Source organism: Trachurus japonicus, chromosome 5 (genome assembly GCF_045865225.1).
Source record: "Trachurus japonicus isolate A0001 chromosome 5, Traja_1.0".
Taxonomy (NCBI): Eukaryota; Metazoa; Chordata; class Actinopteri; order Carangiformes; family Carangidae; genus Trachurus; species Trachurus japonicus.
In genome coordinates this window covers 25,490,971-25,513,900 of record NC_140911.1, presented here as the reverse complement: position 1 = coordinate 25,513,900, position 22,930 = coordinate 25,490,971, and the positions used below count along the sequence as shown (strand labels likewise).

General features: G+C 40.5%; 1 protein-coding gene across 5 annotated transcripts in view; it reads right to left on the bottom strand.

Moving 5' to 3' along the window:
- LOC146987689 (solute carrier family 12 member 5-like) overlaps positions 1-22,048 on the bottom strand; it is a 225,551-nt gene extending 203,503 nt beyond the window's left edge. For all 5 annotated transcript variants that reach the window (XM_085777011.1, XM_085777013.1, XM_085777014.1 and 2 more), the window contains exon 1: positions 21,418-22,048. In XM_085777011.1, coding sequence (XP_085633137.1) covers positions 21,418-21,577 — 160 coding nt within the window. In that variant the 5' untranslated portion in view covers positions 21,578-22,048. The remainder of the gene's footprint in view (positions 1-21,417) is intronic.
- Positions 22,049-22,930: the final 882 nt, after the last annotated feature.

The following is a 22,930-nucleotide window of genomic DNA, read 5'->3' as shown; positions in this document are numbered from 1 at the left end:
GGTCTAAAAGAAGGAATCTGAAGATTTTCAGTTTAATCGCTCCTGTTTTGCGGTAGTTGCGTCTGTCCCCGCATCGCCACGGCAGCAATGAATGGGAGTGGATGTAAGTTCCGCTGTTTAGGCTGTTTACAGCCCTCAAAGCCGCAATTTTTTTCCACAGACAGCGTCAGATGGCTACTCAAACATGCACCGAGAAGTTTATTTACTTCAAGCAAGCCGACATGTTTATAAAACTAGATCTAATTCAAAGTCTCCCGGAGTCTCGCGCGAGACCCAGTTGCCGTGCTCGGTGTGTTCACATGCAGTGGGAAAAGCTACCGTTTGTGTCATAAACACAGGAATATCAACTCTTTACTTGCTTCAAGTAAAAAAAACTTCTCGGCGCATGTTTGAGTAGCCACCTGACGCTGTCTGTGGAAAAAAATGTACACTTCAAGCAAGTAAAGAGTTGATATTCCTGTGTTTATGACACAAGCGGTAGCTCCTACTGCGCCTGAATACACCAGCACTGCAACTTCGGGCTCGCAGGAGACTTTGAATTAGATCCAGTTTTACACACATGTCGGCTTGCTTGAAGTAATTAAACTTCTCGGTGCATGTTTGAGTAGCCATCTGACGCTGTCTGTGGAAAAAAATTGCGGCTTTGAGGGCTGTAAACAGTCTAAACAGTGGAACTTACATCCACTCCCATTCATTGCTGCCATGGCGATGCGGGGACAGACGCAACTACCGCAAAAAAGGAGCGATTAAACTGAAAATCTTCAGATTCCTTCTTTTAGACCTAAAATGATATGAAAATACACCCCCGAGTTGAATTCGCCTGGAATTGTCCTTTAATAGAGCCTAATATTTCCTTAAAGACAATTTAATACCAGATGAGAAGTTCGAGAAGTGTCACTCTTACTGTGACTTCAGCACCATGGACAGCGCCCAGTGGTTTTGTCAATGCACAACACAGTGAGGCTGTGGCTGGACAGGAGATGTGAACAGCTGTTTGTGCTGACATGTCTGTGAATAAACTGGGCGGAAAAAATCTATAAACAAAATAATAGTGTCAAATATGACAAATTTCTTGAACATAGGGTACAGCAAACTTGTCTTGGCAGTTGGCCTGCAACAGTGGACAGTTTCATCAAATCACACTGTAGCCATCCCTTCCACCCATCATAAAGTGATCATTATCGTTCATTATCACCAAATACATCATTATTAGGGCCGCGGGCAATCGCACCGGGCACTGGTCCCAACAGCTATGAAATAGCTGCAGGGACCAGTGCCCGGGCGAAGCCCGGGCACTACTGTTATTGTGTGGATTTTTTCTTCTTATTATTAGTGTGAATGCAAAAGGCATTCACACTATTGTTATTCAAATCTTATTCTCTTTTTTTAATATTCTTACTACTTTCCTCCTTTTTACGGTCTTTAACTAGTCCTTCATACTTTGTGCAACTTCAACAATTCATATATCAAAACGTGCAGCTTTTTTTGAACTTTATCGGCATTACTTTTCTCTTTTTAACTATTTATATTTTTTAAAATATTTAACTTTTTCTGCAATTTTTTTCCCATAGGAATGCATTGAAAACATCTTCAAACTTTTAAAATCTTCTTACTACTTTGAACCTCTAAAACTTCAGCATACTTTCTCCCACAGACTCCATTTGACTTTTAAATTGTAGACAAACTTTTAATCTATTCACATATTACTCAGCTTATTGATATCTTCAACAGTTTTTAGGTATTTGGCTGTTTTAAAATCATTAAAATTTTCGACAAAATCCAACTTTATAATGGTTGTGTATTGCGCTTAACGAGCAGGGCTTAGAGTGAGTGACATCATCGTTAGAGTGAGAGGGATCGAAAAAACATTCAGGATTTTTTCTGGATAAATTGCCAGCACGGCCACAAATTAAACTCTAGACACATGATTTCCTCACCGGTTTGTAGCCACACTTGTCGTGTCTCATTTAATGTGCTCAAAACAGCAGACAGACTTACAGAATTGTCTCAGTGAGCCTAATTGTCCAGCTAGACCCGCTCCAGTGTCTCATCCACTTCAATATAAAAGTAGGAGCTGATTTTTTTAGAAAAGCAGAAATGCCCCCCTTTTCTACCTTGCGATTCAGAGAAAAGTTTTTGCCCTACAAACATTTAATTCACATCAATGTGCTCAGGAAGGTCTCCTTGCCCAGTAGTCATGGCCACATTCTGATAAGAGTTACGGTTCTCTTTTTCTGGGCTGTTTTGGGAAGCTGCACAGAGCTCAAATCTCTCTGCTCTGCTCTGCTCTGTGTGCAGTTGGTCCAGCTGTAGCGGCCAGCTCGTTATCAAAGTCTATTAATAGAACAGGTCAGGTGCAGCCTGGCCGCTCGTTAAGATGTTTTTAAACACAGCCCCACACACACACATGATAAACCAGACTGACAGAGGATGTCCACGCACAAACACAGGCATCACACTCACACAGACAGACACACACAGACGCTCACACACAGTCACACACACACACATACACAAACAGACAAACACACAAACACAACACTGTTCCACACAGTAAAATGTAAGCAGTTAGTTGAGTCGCCATGGTAACTTCTGAGGGCAGGCTGCCACACAGGTGTAATCAATCAGATCATTAGGGAGAGAGGAGTTCTGTGGCGCTTATCAACAGTTTTACTTTCTGCACATGTACACGCAGGCAGAGAGACCGCCAGACTCACACACCCAGACACACACACAGGTTTTCAGCTCAAATTCATCAGCCTCTCAATTATTTACAGGTGGAGCCTGGATATAGGATGCAGCTTTTAACATGTGTCAAATCTATCTATCTATCTATCTGTAGGTTCCTAATCAATGAAGCCATGAGCTTGACGCTCTCCTCCCTCGTAACATCCACTTCAAAGGCAAAAAAAACTCCACACGTTCTTTCGTTCCTTTTCATAGTTTACTCCAAAAATAAAGCAAGATACAATCCAGCATGATGAAAATAAAAAAGGCCAGAGCAAAATATCTAGAAAATGCTGAGTAAATGCAGAGGTAAAGGCAGAGGTAAAGGCAGAGAGGTAAAGGCAGAGGTAAAAAAAAAACTGTGTGGCTCCACTCCATGACGACTGACCTGACTGACTGCTTCACGTGAATCACGCACACACGTATCAATCCGCATTAAAGGTTACATGCGCAATTTTTAACCTCTAAACATCCACACATTTTTAAGTGAAATGAATTAATTAGTAACTTATTAATATTAACTGTTCACCTGTAAATAATGTAAATAACCTATTTTTATCATAATTAACAACAACCTCTTTTTAGATGTAAACTTAAATTATTATCCAAATACTAATCAACTAAAAATAGCATTTAGGCTCCTATAGGCTCCTATACTATCTATCTATCTATCTATCTATCTATCTATCTATCTATCTATCTATCTATCTCTTCAAACCCTTTGTCTCTTTTTTCACTTTCTTTCCTTCTTTTACTCCTTCATTTGTATTTTACATAACTTATTTCTATATTTCCCTCTCCATCCATCCATCCATCTACTTCGTTCTATCTATCATCCCCCTCTCTCTTTTTCTTCTTTCTTTCTTTCTTTCTTTCTTTCTTTCTTTCTTTCTTTCTTTCTTTCTTTCTTTCTTTCTTTCTTTCTCCCTCCATCTACCCTTCCCATTTTCTTTCTTTCCTTCTGTCCTTTTCTTTTTTCTCTCTTGTTCCAACCTTTTTCTTTCTTTCTTTCTTTCTTTCTTTCTTTCTTTCTTTCTTTCTTTCTTTCTACTCCTTTTCACTTTCTTTGTTTCTACCCCATTTCTTTCTTTCTTTCTTTCTTTCTTTCTACCGCTCTCTGTATATATCTCTCTTTCATTTATCCACCCCAATTTCTTTACTTCTTTCTTACTACCCCTCTGTCTCTTTCATTCATTCTCTATTCTCTTTATCTTCTATTATTCTGTTTTTCTTACCTTTTTCTTTCTCTATCTACCCTTCTCTCTGTGTCTTTTTCTTTCTTTCTGTCCTTTTGTTCTTTCTTTCTTTCTTTCTCCATCTACCCTTCCGATTTTCTTTCTTTCCTTCTTTCCTTTTCTTTTTTCTCTCTTCTTTCTTTCTTTCTTTCTTTCTTTCTTTCTTTCTTCAGCTCATTTAGCATTGTTTCAACAATTTCTTTAGCATTCACACCATTTCCATTCTTGGAAATGTTTTTTCTAGTTATTATTAGTGTGAATGCAAAAGGCATTCACACTATTGTTATTCAAATCTTATTCTCTTTTTTTAATATTCTTACTACTTTCCTCCTTTTTACGGTCTTTAACTAGTCCTTCATACTTTGTGCAACTTCAACAATTCATATATCAAAACGTGCAGCTTTTTTTGAACTTTATCGGCATTACTTTTCTCTTTTTAACTATTTATATTTTTTAAAATATTTAACTTTTTCTGCAATTTTTTTCCCATAGGAATGCATTGAAAACATCTTCAAACTTTTAAAATCTTCTTACTACTTTGAACCTCTAAAACTTCAGCATACTTTCTCCCACAGACTCCATTTGACTTTTAAATTGTAGACAAACTTTTAATCTATTCACATATTACTCAGCTTATTGATATCTTCAACAGTTTTTAGGTATTTGGCTGTTTTAAAATCATTAAAATTTTCGACAAAATCCAACTTTATAATGGTTGTGTATTGCGCTTAACGAGCAGGGCTTAGAGTGAGTGACATCATCGTTAGAGTGAGAGGGATCGAAAAAACATTCAGGATTTTTTCTGGATAAATTGCCAGCACGGCCACAAATTAAACTCTAGACACATGATTTCCTCACCGGTTTGTAGCCACACTTGTCGTGTCTCATTTAATGTGCTCAAAACAGCAGACAGACTTACAGAATTGTCTCAGTGAGCCTAATTGTCCAGCTAGACCCGCTCCAGTGGCTCATCCACTTCAATATAAAAGTAGGAGCTGATTTTTTTAGAAAAGCAGAAATGCCCCCCTTTTCTACCTTGCGATTCAGAGAAAAGTTTTTGCCCTACAAACATTTAATTCACATCAATGTGCTCAGGAAGGTCTCCTTGCCCAGTAGTCATGGCCACATTCTGATAAGAGTTACGGTTCTCTTTTTCTGGGCTGTTTTCAGAAGCTGCTCAGAGCTCAAATCTCTCTGCTCTGCTCTGCTCTGTGTGCAGTTGGTCCAGCTGTAGCGGCCAGCTCGTTATCAAAGTCTATTAATAGAACAGGTCAGGTGCAGCCTGGCCGCTCGTTAAGATGTTTTTAAACACAGCCCCACACACACACATGATAAACCAGACTGACAGAGGATGTCCACGCACAAACACAGGCATCACACTCACACAGACAGACACACACAGACGCTCACACACAGTCACACACACACACATACACAAACAGACAAACACACAAACACAACACTGTTCCATACAGTAAAATGTAAGCAGTTAGTTGAGTCGCCATGGTAACTTCTGAGGGCAGGCTGCCACACAGGTGTAATCAATCAGATCATTAGGGAGAGAGGAGTTCTGTGGCGCTTATCAACAGTTTTACTTTCTGCACATGTACACGCAGGCAGAGAGACCGCCAGACTCACACACCCAGACACACACACAGGTTTTCAGCTCAAATTCATCAGCCTCTCAATTATTTACAGGTGGAGCCTGGGATATAGGATGCAGCTTTTAACATGTGTCAAATCTATCTATCTATCTATCTGTAGGTTCCTAATCAATGAAGCCATGAGCTTGACGCTCTCCTCCCTCGTAACATCCACTTCAAAGGCAAAAAAAACTCCACACGTTCTTTCGTTCCTTTTCATAGTTTACTCCAAAAATAAAGCAAGATACAATCCAGCATGATGAAAATAAAAAAGGCCAGAGCAAAATATCTAGAAAATGCTGAGTAAATGCAGAGGTAAAGGCAGAGGTAAAGGCAGAGAGGTAAAGGCAGAGGTAAAAAAAAAACTGTGTGGCTCCACTCCATGACGACTGACCTGACTGACTGCTTCACGTGAATCACGCACACACGTATCAATCCGCATTAAAGGTTACATGCGCAATTTTTAACCTCTAAACATCCACACATTTTTAAGTGAAATGAATTAATTAGTAACTTATTAATATTAACTGTTCACCTGTAAATAATGTAAATAACCTATTTTTATCATAATTAACAACAACCTCTTTTTAGATGTAAACTTAAATTATTATCCAAATACTAATCAACTAAAAATAGCATTTAGGCTCCTATAGGCTCCTATACTATCTATCTATCTATCTATCTATCTATCTATCTATCTATCTATCTATCTATCTATCTATCTATCTATCTATCTCTTCAAACCCTTTGTCTCTTTTTTCACTTTCTTTCCTTCTTTTACTCCTTCATTTGTATTTTACATAACTTATTTCTATATTTCCCTCTCCATCCATCCATCCATCCATCCATCTACTTCGTTCTATCTATCATCCCCCTCTCTCTTTTTCTTCTTTCTTTCTTTCTTTCTTTCTTTCTTTCTTTCTTTCTTTCTTTCTTTCTTTCTTTCTTTCTTTCTCCCTCCATCTACCCTTCCCATTTTCTTTCTTTCCTTCTGTCCTTTTCTTTTTTCTCTCTTGTTCCAACCTTTTTCTTTCTTTCTTTCTTTCTTTCTTTCTTTCTTTCTTTCTTTCTTTCTTTCTTTCTTTCTTTCTTTCTTTCTACTCCTTTTCACTTTCTTTGTTTCTACCCCATTTCTTTCTTTCTTTCTTTCTACCGCTCTCTGTATATATCTCTCTTTCATTTATCCACCCCAATTTCTTTACTTCTTTCTTACTACCCCTCTGTCTCTTTCATTCATTCTCTATTCTCTTTATCTTCTATTATTCTGTTTTTCTTACCTTTTTCTTTCTCTATCTACCCTTCTCTCTGTGTCTTTTTCTTTCTTTCTGTCCTTTTGTTCTTTCTTTCTTTCTTTCTCCATCTACCCTTCCGATTTTCTTTCTTTCCTTCTTTCCTTTTCTTTTTTCTCTCTTCTTTCTTTCTTTCTTTCTTCAGCTCATTTAGCATTGTTTCAACAATTTCTTTAGCATTCACACCATTTCCATTCTTGGAAATGTTTTTTCTAGTTAGTGTGACTGCTGAAGCAGTCACACTATTGTTCTTCTGTTTGGCCATTTTCTTCCGCCTTTTTACGGTCTTCTTCTAGTCCTTCATACTTTGTGCTATTTCAACAATTCATATATCAAAACGTGCAGCTTTTTTTGAACTTTATCGGCATTACTTTTCTCTTTTTAACTATTTATACTTTTTCAAATATTTAACTTTTTCACAAAAAATCTCACATTCATCAAAGTCTCAGCCTCTCTTCTTCACAACTCCACTGTAGTGTAGGGGGTAGGGTAACTGCCTGCCAACCCTAAGGTCACTGGTTCGAATCCAAGGGAAGAACTCTTGTTATGTTATGTTGAATTCTGCTCCCCTCCCCCGCCTTCAATTGGTTACAGGTGTTTGTTATCTCCTTGATTACTCATACCAGTTTGCAGCACATCATCACATTACAATGAATGACAACAGTCTTGAAAGCAGTGTGCTCTCTGTAGCCGAGTGGCAGAGTAAAGGTTTAGTGATCATATGGTCATGGGTTCGATTCCTGCCTCAGTCTTTTCACTTCATTGCTTGACTTTTGATTCCAATTATTCAGCTGTCATTGGACAGTCTTTGATTCCTCATAGTATAAAGCTCATTGTAACTCAGGTTCTCTGTGGCCATATGGTTAGTGCTCAGCCTGAAATTCACAGACATTTTCATTCTAAGTCATTCAAGCTTGACTCTCAAGCTTTCTTGATGTTGACAGTGTGCAGATCATTAACAGACAACAGTCTCTGCAACTGTGTGTGCACTGTGGCCTAGAGGCAGAGTGGAAGTCTAATGACCATGAGGTTGTGGGTTCGATTCTGACCTTGGTCCAACATTTGTATGGTGATCACAGCTTGCACTATTTGCTAATTCTGCAACAGCGTTCAGTTGCTGTCAGCAGTCACACCATTTCCATTCTTGGAAATGCTTTTTCTAGTTATTTTTCCACTTCCGGCCGACTTTCGGTCCGCTACTAGTCCTGCAACTCGAAGAGTTGCAGGACATATTATATATCAAAACGTGCGGCTTGATCGGGATCGCTGTGCTATTACTTTTCTCAACAGTGTACGAATATTTCGCGACGTAAGTCGCGATTTACTGCGCAAAATTTTTGCATGTAAGTCAATGGGACGGGCGGGAAAAAAAGACCAATCATTGGAGTTTAACAAACGTCTACTGCTCAGGCATACTTTCACCTAGAGACTCCATTTAAACTTTAAACAGTAGACACAAGTCTTGTGTATTGTCGTATTACTCCACGTTTTGATAGGTCATATAGTTTTTGATCAATCCCTGATCAATGACCATGATCATTTTTGGAGAAATTATGAGATTATAATGGGTGTGTATTGGACAGAATGTTCATGTCAGAGTGCGTGACATCATCGGTTAGAGTGGGAGAGAGTGAAGAAACATTCTGTATTTTTTCTGGATAAACTGTGACCACGGCCACAATTTACACTCTACAGACATAATTTTTTCAGAATTTGTAAGACAAACTTGTTATCTCTCATGTCATGTGCTCAAAATATCAGAGAGACTTACAGAATTGACAGAATCAGCCTCTGAGTGCGGCCACGTCTGTCTCTGCTCCTCATTGAGTCCAATACAAATATTTTCTGAGAGGAGCAGAACGGCCTGATGTTTTAAAACTGCCAGCGTCGCCAAAATATTTACTGTAGAAACACCAAATCGTACCGAAATTTTCAGTAAGTCCTTAGAGCAACGTTGATCTGTGTTTTGTTCTGATAGGAGTTACCGTTTTCTCATGCTAGGCCTAATTGTGAGACCGGTTTAGAGGCAGAAAATTGCTCTTTTTCTCCACGTTTCTGTCTGTCTCAGCCTGCAGGGGCCCCTATCGCCGTGGTAACCTCTTTGATCCTCAGGCCAGAGCTCGTTAACTTCATAAACAATCCACCTGGCGCTCGTTTAAATGTTTATAAACACAGACACAGCTACATCAGACTGACACAGGATGCAGCTACTAACTAACTATGTGTCAAGTCAGTCACACACACACAGACTCTAGAGCCAGCTTCATGTGATTACAGTCACACACACACACACACACACACACACACACACACACAAACACACACACACCTTCATGTGATTAAAACACAGTTAACGTGCAACAGAATTTAAACTTAAACCATGATTTCATCTGGTTTTAAAGTTAAACCTTGTTGGTGTCACACACACACACACACACACACACACACACACACACACACACACACACACACACACACACACACACACAGGTAACCTAATGTGGTTACAGCTCCTCCATATCAGTGCTTATAGAAAGATGATCATGTGTCTGTCTGATCAGCTCTGTCTTGCGCTTAAGATCGTGGGTTTGATTCCCATGTTGACAGAGATGGCAAAATCGGCAGTAGCCCCGCGGCCCATTCAAAATTTCCCGAGAGGAAATTTTCTAGTTATTATTATTACATTGATATTTTACAAATACGGCAACAGACAAACAAAGCAACAGTATGCAATTGCTGCACTATCAGAGGAAAACCACCCACTATACTTGTATAAATATTTTCTACTGGACTTGTACAATTTATGCAAACTGTTCCATGTTTAAAAAAACATCTTGTTGTATCCATTGTTTATGCATGCCTCTTTGTGCATGCATAATTTGGTGCGCTTTGAGTGAGGGTTTTGACTGTGCATTGGTGCTGTTTTCCATGTGATTTTGTGTATCTCGCTGCAAGTCCATGAAGTAAAATTCGAAAAAAAAAAAAATGAATACATGAATAAATAAAAGCTCATCATAACAAAAACAATGTAATACTGTCTTCCTTGAATACATAACAAAAATCAAACTCAGACCTTAAAGTGATTAAAGTAATGTAAAAAGCATAACATTAGCAGTAAATGTGCTGCTAAACTCATTAGTCTTATTGAAACCCTGCTACACACAACACAATCCACCTACTTCTTTAATATTAAAGTGAGTGCGTGACGGGGTGTCGTTTAGCTCAGTTGGTAGAGCAGGCGCCCCATAGACAGAGGCTACAGTCCTTGGCACAGGGCTCTCTGCGTCCCCATTTCCTGTCTCTCTACGACTACACTATTGATTAAAGGCTAAAAAATATACTTTTTTTTTTAAGTGAGTGCGTGACAGCAAACATTTTTTTAAATAATTTCTTCATTGGTGTGATCAGAAAATCATAAAACTGATTTTTAAACATTTAACATAAACTATCCCATATTTTACACTTCTCCCATGCTTTATTTAAAGTTTTGATAATTGTATGATATACTGTATTTGTGGTTATACTGAGAACAATCCTAGTAGTTTTTGCATCTCTCCTCTCAGGCAACAACAGGTCAAAAAAGCAATATGAGACTTTTAATTGCCCAAGTGTCCTTTTAGTGCCCTTTTGGTCACAAAATCAATCTGTATGCTCTAGTGAAAGGTGTTTTGAGATCCTGCTTGACCCAGCCCTGCTCTGCAGTCACCCACTTGACATTGTGCAGTGGCAGTGGCATGCATGGTAATAGTGATGGAGAGCATGCACCTCCAACCGAGCACAACAAGCTGACAGAGTCTTTGGACTGCCTGCTGCAGCACTGTGGCAACTGGCCCAGTAGACAGCAAGCCAAAAAACATTATTAAAATTCACTAGGCAAAATCCAAATTCAGAGCGCATGATTAAAATTCATTTGGCCAGTGGCACAACCCTTACATCATCTATCTTATTTACAGTTCACCTTTTCAGATCCTAAACAAAGCCCCTATTCCAGCTTCAGCCCCAAACTCTTTCACAGTCAGAGAAAGACAGAGAGGGAGAGAGAACAGAGTGCAGCAGTCCTCAGGGACAGGAAGGCCTGGTATGATTCCCCAATACCAGCCCTGCCCCATGGGAATCCATGACCTGCATCTCTGGCCCACTGCTCTCTGCCTCCACAACCTCAGAAGCTCAAGTGTGTACTGCTCTCCAAATCAGACCACAATAACACACACACAGAGAGACTCTCTCTCTCTCTCTCTCTCTCTCTCTCTCTCTCTCTCTCTCTCTCTCTCTCTCTCTCTCTCTCTCTCTCTCTCTCTCTCTCTCTCTCTCTCTCTCTCTCTCTCTCTCTCTCTCTCTCTCTCTCTCTCTCTCTCTCTCTCTCTCTCTCTCTCTCTCTCTCTCTCTCTCTCTTTTATTATATAACCTCTGTGTTCACTTGTGATGTGAGCAGAGTAGTCCAAAAGGAATTAGACTTAGCTGCCCACAGATCCTGATGGTGTTGAGTTGAGAAGGGCGGATCCCACAGGACAAATAAATAAATTCAGAATGATGAAACTAACTGCAACACCAAGATATGCTGTCAGTGACACATGCAACATCAGAATCAAATACACAATGAAGACAAGTCACTGGGAGGTAAAGAAAAAAGTGGTAAAGACAGACGGCTGAGATAGACCACCTTCACAGGAAGCAGACAGTGAAAAATTAAACAATTAATTGTACTCCTGCCATTTCAATTCAGACTTTTCAAATTCATCCCAAATGATCATTTGTGGCCATGTTCAAACAAAGTCTGACGTGCTGAATTAGTAAATGACTGTGAGAGCAAAGTAGTAAGTGTAAAGGTTCCAAAGCAGCCCACGAGTCGCAGAAGGAGCTGCGGGTGCCTGATCTGTGGACCTGTGATGGATGTGTCATAGTCAGAGCTGCGTGGCGGAGGAAAATGTTCTACCTCTCCCCACTGATGTTTCCTCTCCTCTGCTCTCCCCCGTTCGTCCCGTGTTAGTGTCACTGAGGTCTGCCCTGCAGCTTGCCTGCATGTGAGGAGGATTTTGTCACTTTCTATAAGTTGGTCCCAATCCCCCACCCTACGCACACACAGACATACATGCACACACATACACACACGCACACACCTCCCCCTGTTTGCAGACAGAGTTACATAACGGAGGTTTACTCCCCCTCTGGTGCTGCTACCTTCTCTGTCTTCTCCCTCTCTCTTACGTCTTCTCCCATACACACACTTCCCCATCACTTGCCACACTTGTACACCTTTCGTCACACACAACACAGACTGTTGTGTAATTCGCTGGGTTCTTGATCTCTCCTCTCATGTCATGTTTTTCGACCACATGATCCTGACTCAAGGGAGTAGAGTAGGTACTAGCAGTCTTGATTAAGAAAAAGAACACAACTGCCCCCTGTTGTCAAAGCAGAGAAACACACTGGGCCACTGCATAACATTTCATTTCTCACCTTCAACCTTTCAGCTAATATTTACCAGAGACTTTTGGTGCATGCATGAGACAACTGATGTACATTTACATATTCATATTTCTTTTTTTCAAAGAGGTTTAGGCTTCGACAAAAAATACCTCAAGCACTCAGCAACCACACACAGCTGAGTCTTGCATCTACCATAAAAACAATACACTGGCTGCCCTCTGCTGCTGGCTCAGAGTCACCACACCTCTCTGTCAAAGCACAGTGTCCAACCCCCGAAGAAGCATCTGATGATTTGATTCAATTTAAATAGCTCTTTTGAAAATTAAATGGGGACTGGACATACATAGGTAATGGTGTATGGGTATTGATCTGAGCTGTATTGATGGTTCGCCCTTTAACAGAAAAAGGAATAATGGTGAATGATGGCAGAGAAGCTATGGCATTTAATGGCTAGCTAGATTACAAATCAATGGCTCTACTGAGGGAGAAAATTTCAGCCATTTAATGGCATTACTGTTGGAGCAGGACAGATGGGCAAGAAGACAAAGAAAGGTAAGTGGAAGGTTTACAATGCCTCTGTGGTCCACACTAAACAATACAATGTGGACTTTACATGTTGTTCTTTGTTGTTGTAGTTACTGAAGAAGAAAACCATGGCAATTAACAACCATTTTGTACCAAGGGAAAATGGAAGGTACTTGGTTGATCAAACTTTGATTTACAGCGAGTTTCATATTTGGAATCTAGTATGTCCATCCATCTATTAGTTATACTGCTTATAACTTTAGAGTCACAAGTTAATTAGTGTGCATGTCTTTGGACTGTGGGAGGGAGCCGGAGAACCCCACAGAACCCAGTGTGTATTTAGTATGCACACTACACTGTAAAATGCCATGTAGATACATGGGTGGAAGGGACACAGATATTAGTCAACAACAATATCACAGCTGCGATACCTGATGAAAGAGGGGGACCAGGTGCTATGAAAACAAACCATTAGCATATCCTCCACTCCCACATGGAAACAATACACAGACACACACAAAAACATAAAAAAAGATTATCTTATGAATTCCTGGGCGAGCTTTGATAATGGCACTGGGAAAGATTTGAGACAAGAGTACGGTACAGTGAATTTCAAGCAGAGCATTCCTGAGCACGAAGAGCACCTTTAACTCTTGTGGTTTACCTATAAGGTAAAGCAATCTTATAATTATATATCTTATAAAGAATATAATTAAAAACTCATTTCACTGCTTTGAACCCTGAGATGTTGAATGATTACCTTTTTGTTTATAGCAGCCTATAATCATAACAGTTGATCTTATTCTATATCATATTTTAGTAATAATTTGCAGTGTAACATAAATACAGTTAAACAATAATTATGTCAACATAACACTACATAAGACTACTTACTATTATTGTTTTGGTTAGTTTGAAAAACTGCCTGTTAACGCATGTTGTTGCTTGAGTCTATTGACATCTGAGTACATTTGTTAGCCACCTTTGAGTGTATGTATTCATATTGGTCAGTGTCTTGTAAGCCCATGTGGACTGAGCACAGTAATGTCCTTAAATGTGTTTTATTTGTTCCTTAAAATGAACAAAGCAATCAATTAATCTAGTGTACCAAGAGGTATGCTTGTTTCTCAGTAACAAATGGAAAAACCTTTAACACTTCTTGGAAAATGACTTTCACTCTGCATAACAATCACTTCAGTTGGTGTTACAAAGTTGATTCATATTAGACTTAATGTTTCGCCAAGTCAGTGAAAAACCAGCCTTTGGGTACAGTATGTGTAATTTCAAACAACACAGTACAACTCACAGAGCTTGAGAGCAGCTAGATCATCTGAGCTACATGACATTTGCAACATGAAGATTAGGTCCCTTCTCATCAAATAATCTTTTCTACAGCCCCCATACTAGAGATGCACCGATCCGATATCCGATCCGATATTGACTAATTAGTTGGATCAGATATCGGATGAATGAGGCCGATCCAGCATTCCGATCCAGTCATTTCTTTTTTATTAATATCATACACAGCAATCCAGTTACAGCGATCTAGTGTTATTTATTTCTTTTTGCTGCTAATGTACACTTTGTTATTTGTTAAAGGGGACATATTATGCAAAACTCACTTTTTCATTGTTTTAGTATGTGTATTTGCGTATCCGGAGTGCCTCCTCACCCCTTAAATGTCAGTTTTGACAACTACGTCAATATTTGGTAAACTGCCATAGTAAGAAAATGTGTCTCTTAAAAAGACGTTTTAATTTCACCCGGCTTATTACATCACAAGCCGGGTTGCCGGGCTGTGCTCAATCTTTTGGTTTTTCTGACCAAAGCATGTTACTAACATTACTTTTAGACATCAAGGTACCATGTCAAGAAGCAGAAATGAGCATAATATGTCCCCTTTAATAAATAATATTAAGTACATATCTGTGTTAATTTGTTACTTTTTTTTAACAAGGCTAAATGTTTATGTCAAGCCTGATGCCTTCACTCACATGACAAGTATGCAGTTCATTCATTCAACAGTAGTATCGGATCGGTATTGGGTATCGGCCGATACGCTCAGCCCGGGTATCGGTATCGGATTGGATCGGTGCACCTCTACCCTATACATTTAGAGCAGTGGTTCCCAAACTTTTTTGTCTTGCGTACCCCCTGAGCCGTTTTGCCATACCACAAGTACCCCCTCCCTCATACGTGTTGATGATTCTCCAAAAGTGGTCATAACGTAACACAACTGATTAAAGGACAATTCCAGGCGAATTCAACTCAGGGGTGTATTTTCATATCATTTTAGGTCTAAAAGAATGAATCTGAAGATTTTCAGTTTAATCGCTCCTGTTTTGCGGTAGTTGCGTATGTCCGCGCATCGCCACGGCAGCAATGAATGGGAGTGGATGTAAGTTCCGCTGTTTAGGCTGTTTCCAGCCCTCAAAGCCGCATTTTTTTTCCACAGACAGCATCAGATGGCTCCTCAAACATGCACCGAGAAGTTTATTTACTTCAAGCAAGCCGACATGTTTGTAAAAGTCGATCCAATTCAAAGTCTCCCGGAGTCTCGCGCGAGACCCAGTTGCCGTGCTCGGTGTGTTCAGGAGCAGTGGGAAAAGCTACCGTTTGTGTCATAAACACAGGAATATCAACTCTTTACTTGCTTCAAGTAAAAACAACTTCTCGGCGCATCTTTGAGTAGCCATCTGACGCTGTATGTGGAAAAAAAATGTACACTTCAAGCAAGTAAAGAGTTGATATTCCTGTGTTTATGACACAAGCGGTAGCTCCTACTGCGCCTGAATACACCAGCACTGCAACTTCGGGCTCGCGCGAGACTCCGGGAGACTTTGAATTAGATCGACTTTTACAAACATGTCGGCTTGCTTGAAGTAAATAAACTTCTCGGTGCATGTTTGAGTAGCCACCCCCCCCCCCTCTCTCACAACACACACACGTGCACGCAGACAGCGGAGAAAAAGAGAGGAGACGAGAGGAGTGTTGCCGTTAATATCGCCGTTTTAAATTCACCCTACGTGCGTCTAGTTCTGTGTAACTATTCACTCATGTCCAAACGCTCTGGACGCTGCCTGCTCTGCTCTCCTCTGCTCTGCCTGTCGAGTGCGCTGTGGGGGCGTGCTGTTAATATCGATACTTTTAGAAATCAGTCATGTATCCAGATGCGCCGTTTTGCATCAATACTTTTGACAACTATACAAAGCTGTGCTACAGGTGGTTGTCTAATGGGGGGAACTAGTTGTGGCGCACGTACCATTTCAGTAATGGGCTTATGAAGTGACTCGGAATATCAACTTATCATTTTGGTAATAAATTAATTAATGTTTCTACGTACCCCCTGCAATGCGCTGAGTATAGCCGTTGTCCAAAAAAATTGCACATCTCAAACACTATTTATTTTTTTAGAAACTAAAAAAATAAAAGTGTAGTTAAATATGCAGTGTGAGTGAGATATTTTCTCTTTGATAACACCATAAGCTGGTTTACGGAGGCTTGATAAATATTCCATAACAACCCTAATCAGGAGTTCACTCTCTTCCCAGGAGTGACTCAAACAGCCATCCTACGAGCTATATTTAATCTACAATAGGAGTCATCCACAATAGGCCTTTGAAACGTGATATCTGTGTTCATAATCAGACTGCAATGCTACATCAAAGAGGTTGTTCAAGATTCAAACAACATTTTATCAAGCCAGACAGTTACACTGAAAACATGTTGCTTTAAACTCGGTAAGAAAATGGACACTGGTTTAATTGTTTGTTTGTTTTTTTAAGTTTATTTTCAGGATCCCCACTAGCTGACGACATACCGGCTACTCTTCCTGAAGTTTATCTTGACTCAGTAACACATAGGCTACATCAGAACAGTGCCCATGCTAGAACAGTGATAGTGAGCCTTTGTTTTTAAAAAATCTAAGTATATTTATGGGGTGCTCGGTGGTTGAGTGGTAAGAGCACGTCCCGTGTGGGAAATGCCCAATGCAGTGATCGCCAGATTGATTTCCTACTGTGTACCTGATCTGTACTGTGTGTCATCCCCTCACTCTCTCTTCCTGCACTAGATAAAAAAAGTGAGAAATGTCATGTCAAAAAAAAAAAAAAAAAAAAATGTGTTATGTCAAATTGTTAAATTTTGAAAATACTGGAAGAATGTTATGTCAAAAATGTAACATGCAGAAAAAATGAATATGTGAGTATTGGGGGCGGGACTAGATAAGCTTTTGCTTCTCCCGCTTTCCCTTTCGGTCATGTGTATTGTATTATTGGATTAAGATGATGTGTGATGATGATGACTAATTGACATGCCCGAAATGAACCAAATAAATAAATAAATAAATCCTGTCTCTCTCCAGTATCCTGTCAATTAAAGGCAAAAAATACCCCCCTCCCCCTCAAAAAAAGTGTATATGACCCTTGTTTAAATTTACATCTCAAGCAGGAATGAAAGAGCTAGAGATGAGCTAAAACATTGTTTGACAACAAGAAAAATAGAGAGTATCACCAGCCTCATCCTGATGCACAGCACGTACTGTATGCCTCGCTCAGTCGCTCTGCTCTGGGTTGGATGGACAAAGGCCACCAAAAACAAGATGAAACAGCAAAAAGCACACCGAGTATTACACTGCTTAAATTAGAGTGAAAGGAAGTGGATGGGAAATTGCGCACTCCTCTCATGCTACAAATCCATTTGTTCCTTGATGCACACTGACAGCTCTACATCTTCACAACACATTTTAAAATTGATTGACACATACTGGGTGGCAAAAACACACACATAAACTTGAATGTGTTGTTTGGAGATAGACGAGGAGAAAAAAAATACAAATATCTGATCTTTGCTGCTGTCAGGAGGTTATTGGTTTGGGTTGCTGTTGTGACCATAGCTGTTGTTGTCACTGCTGTGTCATTGTGTACTGCACTGCATTTGCCTCGAAGGAAAAGACATCCTGACACAAATTAAACCTCAGCCCAGTGGCCTCTCATGCTCTTTGTTCATGGACCAAAACAATGACGACAAATTGGGGTAAGGTTATTAACATTTGGCTCCTACGTCAATAAACCAAACTGCGACATACAAATCAAGAGAAGCTTAAAGACATATTTAAAACTAGTTTGAGCAATCATGGCTCGGTGGGAGACCAAAACTGCAAGAGTCAAGGACGGGGAGAGTATTAATAATAGATTGTGTTATAAAAGAGACCATCCAAATTTGCCAAAAATAGTTCAGACATATTTAGATATATTTGATTTAGGAAGTTATACAGAGCAAGGCGAAGGAATATGAGAAGATCCCTTCACCTTGATTGTCTTTAAGATGAACAAGGCCAACAAGGGACATGTTAAACAGATGTAATGAAAAATGTTACCCCAAGTGATGAATCTACAGATTATTATTTCTCATCTCTGCATTACATCTCAGCTCTACGGAATCTTTCAAACTCCCTTAACTCATTTTGGTTATCATCAGCCTTGTTTGTTTGATGGTTTGGAGACCAAAAGGAGGAGCTAGTATCTAACTTCCATTCACCAGGTGGACAGAAAAAATACTCCACATTAACGCTTGTTGTAAATTGTCTCCTATGTCCTTATTTTCCCAACAAAATCTTAACTTTACATCATTATTTAAAAACCCAAATGTATGATTGTTGTCAAGTTCAATATTCAGCTTTCTGAATGACATGCAAGTTTGAAATCTTCTCCTCCTATGCCAACAGCTGGGTACACAACACCCAGCCAATCATGAGCCCCTCTGCAGCCCTGAGAAAATAGATCTCTTTACACCACTGCAAGGTCAAGGGCAGAGAGGGCATTTGGCAGCCAGACGAGGATCTTCTGTGGCCAGCCATCAACTACAGTGGCTGGCTAGGCTGACTGAGCTCACACCTCCCCCTGGATCAATAGAAACAGAATCACGAGCCTGGGCCAAGGGGAAGGATTCAGATACTGCTCTTGTCCAACGGCTAAAATAAAAACAGTTCTGAAGTGTACTTTGGTACGGCACTGGAAGGATTATTACACAGCAGGAAAACGAAGACAAAGGAATAATTACATTGAAAGAGTCAGACCTCTCCACAGACACAAGTACAAGCTATATTTACACAAACCTATACCATCTCAGCTTAATCGATTCACACACATAAACACACAACTGAAGAACATGTCAGTGTCCACTTGATTTGGATTTTTCTCCCAAAAAACAAGGATATGCCACATGAAATTGTGGTAGATTTTTTTTTCCATAATCAGTGGTTTGATGAAAGAACAACTAATAGTGGAAGTCCTTATGCTATTTTAATCACATCTACAGAAGCAATGAAAAATATCTTCACACACCATGCGGTAAAAATCAGATGTTCATCTGTGGTCCACATTTTCAAGCCGCACAAAACTAAAAACAGTTTTTTTTTAAGTATATTTTTTGGCCTTTTTGCCTTTATTGGATAGCTCATAGTGAGATAGACAGGAAAGGGGGAGGCAGCGAGAGGGAGAATGACATGCAGGAAAGGTCTGCCCGGCGCGGGATTCAAACCGGGGGCGCCTGCGTTTGAGGATTGAAGCCTCTACATGGGGCGGCCGCTTTGACCACTATGCCACGCACCGCCCCCAAAACTAATGAGTGAAAATATAACACCATCCCAGTAAGAGATTGATTTCATAATTGTACCTGCTTGATCTGAAATGTTTTCACCTCACTGCAAGACCATTTACAAGATAACTGTGGTGAAAATGTACCACGTCGCCATGGCAACCAGCAGAGTGGATGCAGAGACACCAGTCTCCACAAGGCTGCAGTTTAGTAAGAGCATAGCATAACACACGAGTCCCTCAATAAAGCTGTTCCCCATCTCGCCAGGGGAACACAAGGATGTGGTTAGATTTGTTCCTACTGACCCACACATCCATCTCTCTGTCCAGATGAATGATTGATACACACTGGGGCATATGAGTGGAGAAACGCTGAGGAAGCATTTATATGTTACAGTAAATCGCCTACAGAGAGGCTGGCATGTTAGGAATCTCAAAGGCGTTCTGTAGTCATATGAGGCAGCGACAGGGAGAGCTCGACTGGTAATTAAAAAGCTTTCATTCCTTACCCAAGATGCTAGTTCTTTAGTAGAAATCACTCAGCACTACTGAACCTCTGTGCAGCAGGAGAAACATTAGGACATCACAACACACAAGATATCCAGTGAGCGTAAAATGTAAGGGCTGAAGGGAGTGATGTAACTTCAGAGACAGATTTAAAGGTAATAAAAAATGTCTGTCGTGGTAATTGCACACATCATGATAACTTGTTTTGTTATCAATCCAACAAGTCTGGTCTCAGCTCTATCCCGCGAAATAAATAATTAAACTTTGCAAAGCAGATAAACTAAGAAGCAGCAATTCTCATAATACATTGCAGCCATGGGGATCGAGGGAGTGGGTAGGGCAGTTAAGCTGAAATGTCATTAATATACTGCCTTCATAAGCACATAATGAAAAATATTGATTCAATAGCAGATTCATTTTTATTTGCACTTAACTGGCACTGAATGAAAGCACTTTTCCTAAAGCTAATCTTTGCCAATAGTAAAGGTTTCCATTCCTGGCCCAACGGGGATTTCAGCCACCCCTTGGTCTGCACTGCTGCATTCAGCTCAGACAATGACTGACAAGGACCTTGATTATTTCAATCAGGCAAGTTGGCGAAAGGATTGAATCACAATGGCACTGGTTCCCAGGAGATGGAGAAAGGGTCTACTGGAGGAAATTGGTCTAACATAACTGTGCAGCTGAAAAGGGGGTTTATGTTTTATCCAATTCCATGCTTATAATAGGCTCTGGAATGGTTGTTTGCTCTATTCATATAGACCTATACAAAAATAAAATTAGATAGAATTTTATAAGATCTAATCTTATCTAAGCCAAGCCCAAGGCTGAAACATACTTGACATTGAATTTTCCTTTTCCTTTTATTCTTATTTATTACCAGGAAACCAAACAGTTTCCCTGCGAACATATCACCGTGTTATGTCCAAGCACACAGACAGTATCCTTACAGTTTGAATACAGTAACGTTTGAAACCTGTGAATAAGGTCACAAGTTTAGTTTAGGGTTAGATTTTCCAGATGGAGGGATGAAAAGCATATAGATTATAGCTTGTCTGACAACTGAGGGCATATAAGGAAATAAACTGATGCCCTTGTGCAGTAACAATATGTCTGAATAGATGCAACAGTAGGAGCAACATGTCTGAGTCATTCAGCACTAACTGACCATGTGAAAACAATGCAAAACACAGACATTTTGCTTATACGTGAATGTATGTTGCAATGCACCTGTAATGATGCAAATAATGTAGCTACACAAGATAGAAACGGGGAATTTTGTATGCTTTGCAATGACAATGACGGGCCAAACTGTCCTCGGTGAGGCTATTCAAAATTCAAGTCACACACCTGTCCACAGACAATGTGGTGTCACTAAACAGCAGTCAGACACCAGCACTGCTAGCATATAGCCCATAGCTAACAAACAGCGTTAGGGTGAAAGAAACCGGCATGAGTGGCTCCCTACCTTTCAGCACCACCTCGACCTCGGTGCCGACAGCATCCTCCCCCTCCGCTCCGGCGCTGGTCGTGGGCTCGTCTCCCTCAAACAGCTGGTTCACCTCCCCCTGGATGTCTGACGGCCGCCGCTCGCCGTCGCTCTTGGAGACGGTGAACCTCTGGCTCATGGTTGTCGCCGGTGAGACAGGCGACTGGTGGTCTTGCCACGGTGCGGGGTGACGTGGACGGACAAAGGCAGTGAAAAACGCTGTGGCTTTTCTTCTTTATGGTGGTCCACCTTTGACGCCTGGTGAGTTCGCCTCCGACTACTCTGACCCGGGCGCCCAACTGCTCTTTGGCGGGTAATCAGATGTGTAACGCCGAGTGGACCATCTCATCAACCGGTGTCTGCTAGCTGCTGCGCACCTGGGTCCTAAAGCCCACTGTGGCTGGATGCATGTGGCGCCGTTCTTTCACTAATCAGGTAAACGCACTCAGTTAACACTTAATAATGCTTACCTCCAAACCATGCTCAAAGCACACGAAAAATACTTCATTAATTCATCAATTACTGAATTCGTGTATCTAACTGTGGCATTACAAAAATGCAGCCCTCTACATTTCCAAGTTGGCGTTGCTAGGCAACCACAGAAAAAGCTGAACATCAACTGGCAGTTGCTAAATCCCAAGGGGGTGGATCGGACTACACGCAGGCGTAGCTCACAGTCGGCCATATGAGGACGGGCAACTTGCTCTGACTCTGGCTGCGGCTGCAGTTACAGTGCAGTAGATAGGTGATCCACTCATCTCCACTAAAAAAACGATTCATAACTCTGTGAAAAATAAATCAGTATGTAGCTATTACTTTAACTATTTGCATAATGTCACTATAATGTTACTTTTACAAAAAAAATACATTATTAAAATTATCTGTGATTCTAAATATGCTGCATCATAACTGCATAGACGTTCATAAAAATCAAACCGTTTTGAAATCGGACAAAAACTGAGCAAGTTATGGTCATTATAGCAGAACATGCAGCAGAGGCTTAAAGTCCCTGGAAAGTGAAATTGGAGTTTTGTTTCAAAATATTGTAATGAAATTGGGTTCAGTCCAAAAGGGCAGACTAAAGTCACCAGGTCAGAGCCTTTAAATAACACTCAGAGGACAGTAGATACACAGTACAATTATCTTTATTACAATGACACAGTTCATAAAACAGGGGACCGAGGGGTGGATTGTGGCCAGGGGGTATACTGCACTGCCAGGGGAAAAGGCTCCCACTATTACCCACTACAAATCACTGCAAGCTTATGGCACACTACAAACACAGCACGCTGTCACCCTCTACTGGAGGCACTGCAACTACTGCTTGACCACACGACCTGTGGCCTATCACACTGCAACTCACGTGACGTCACCAAAGAAGCAGCAGCCCCTCCCTCGCTACGCTGCACAGGTAAACTCCCCCGACTGGACTCCCGCCCCCACTGTCCAATACATTAAAATATTAGGTAAATATAGACTATAATAAAAGAGT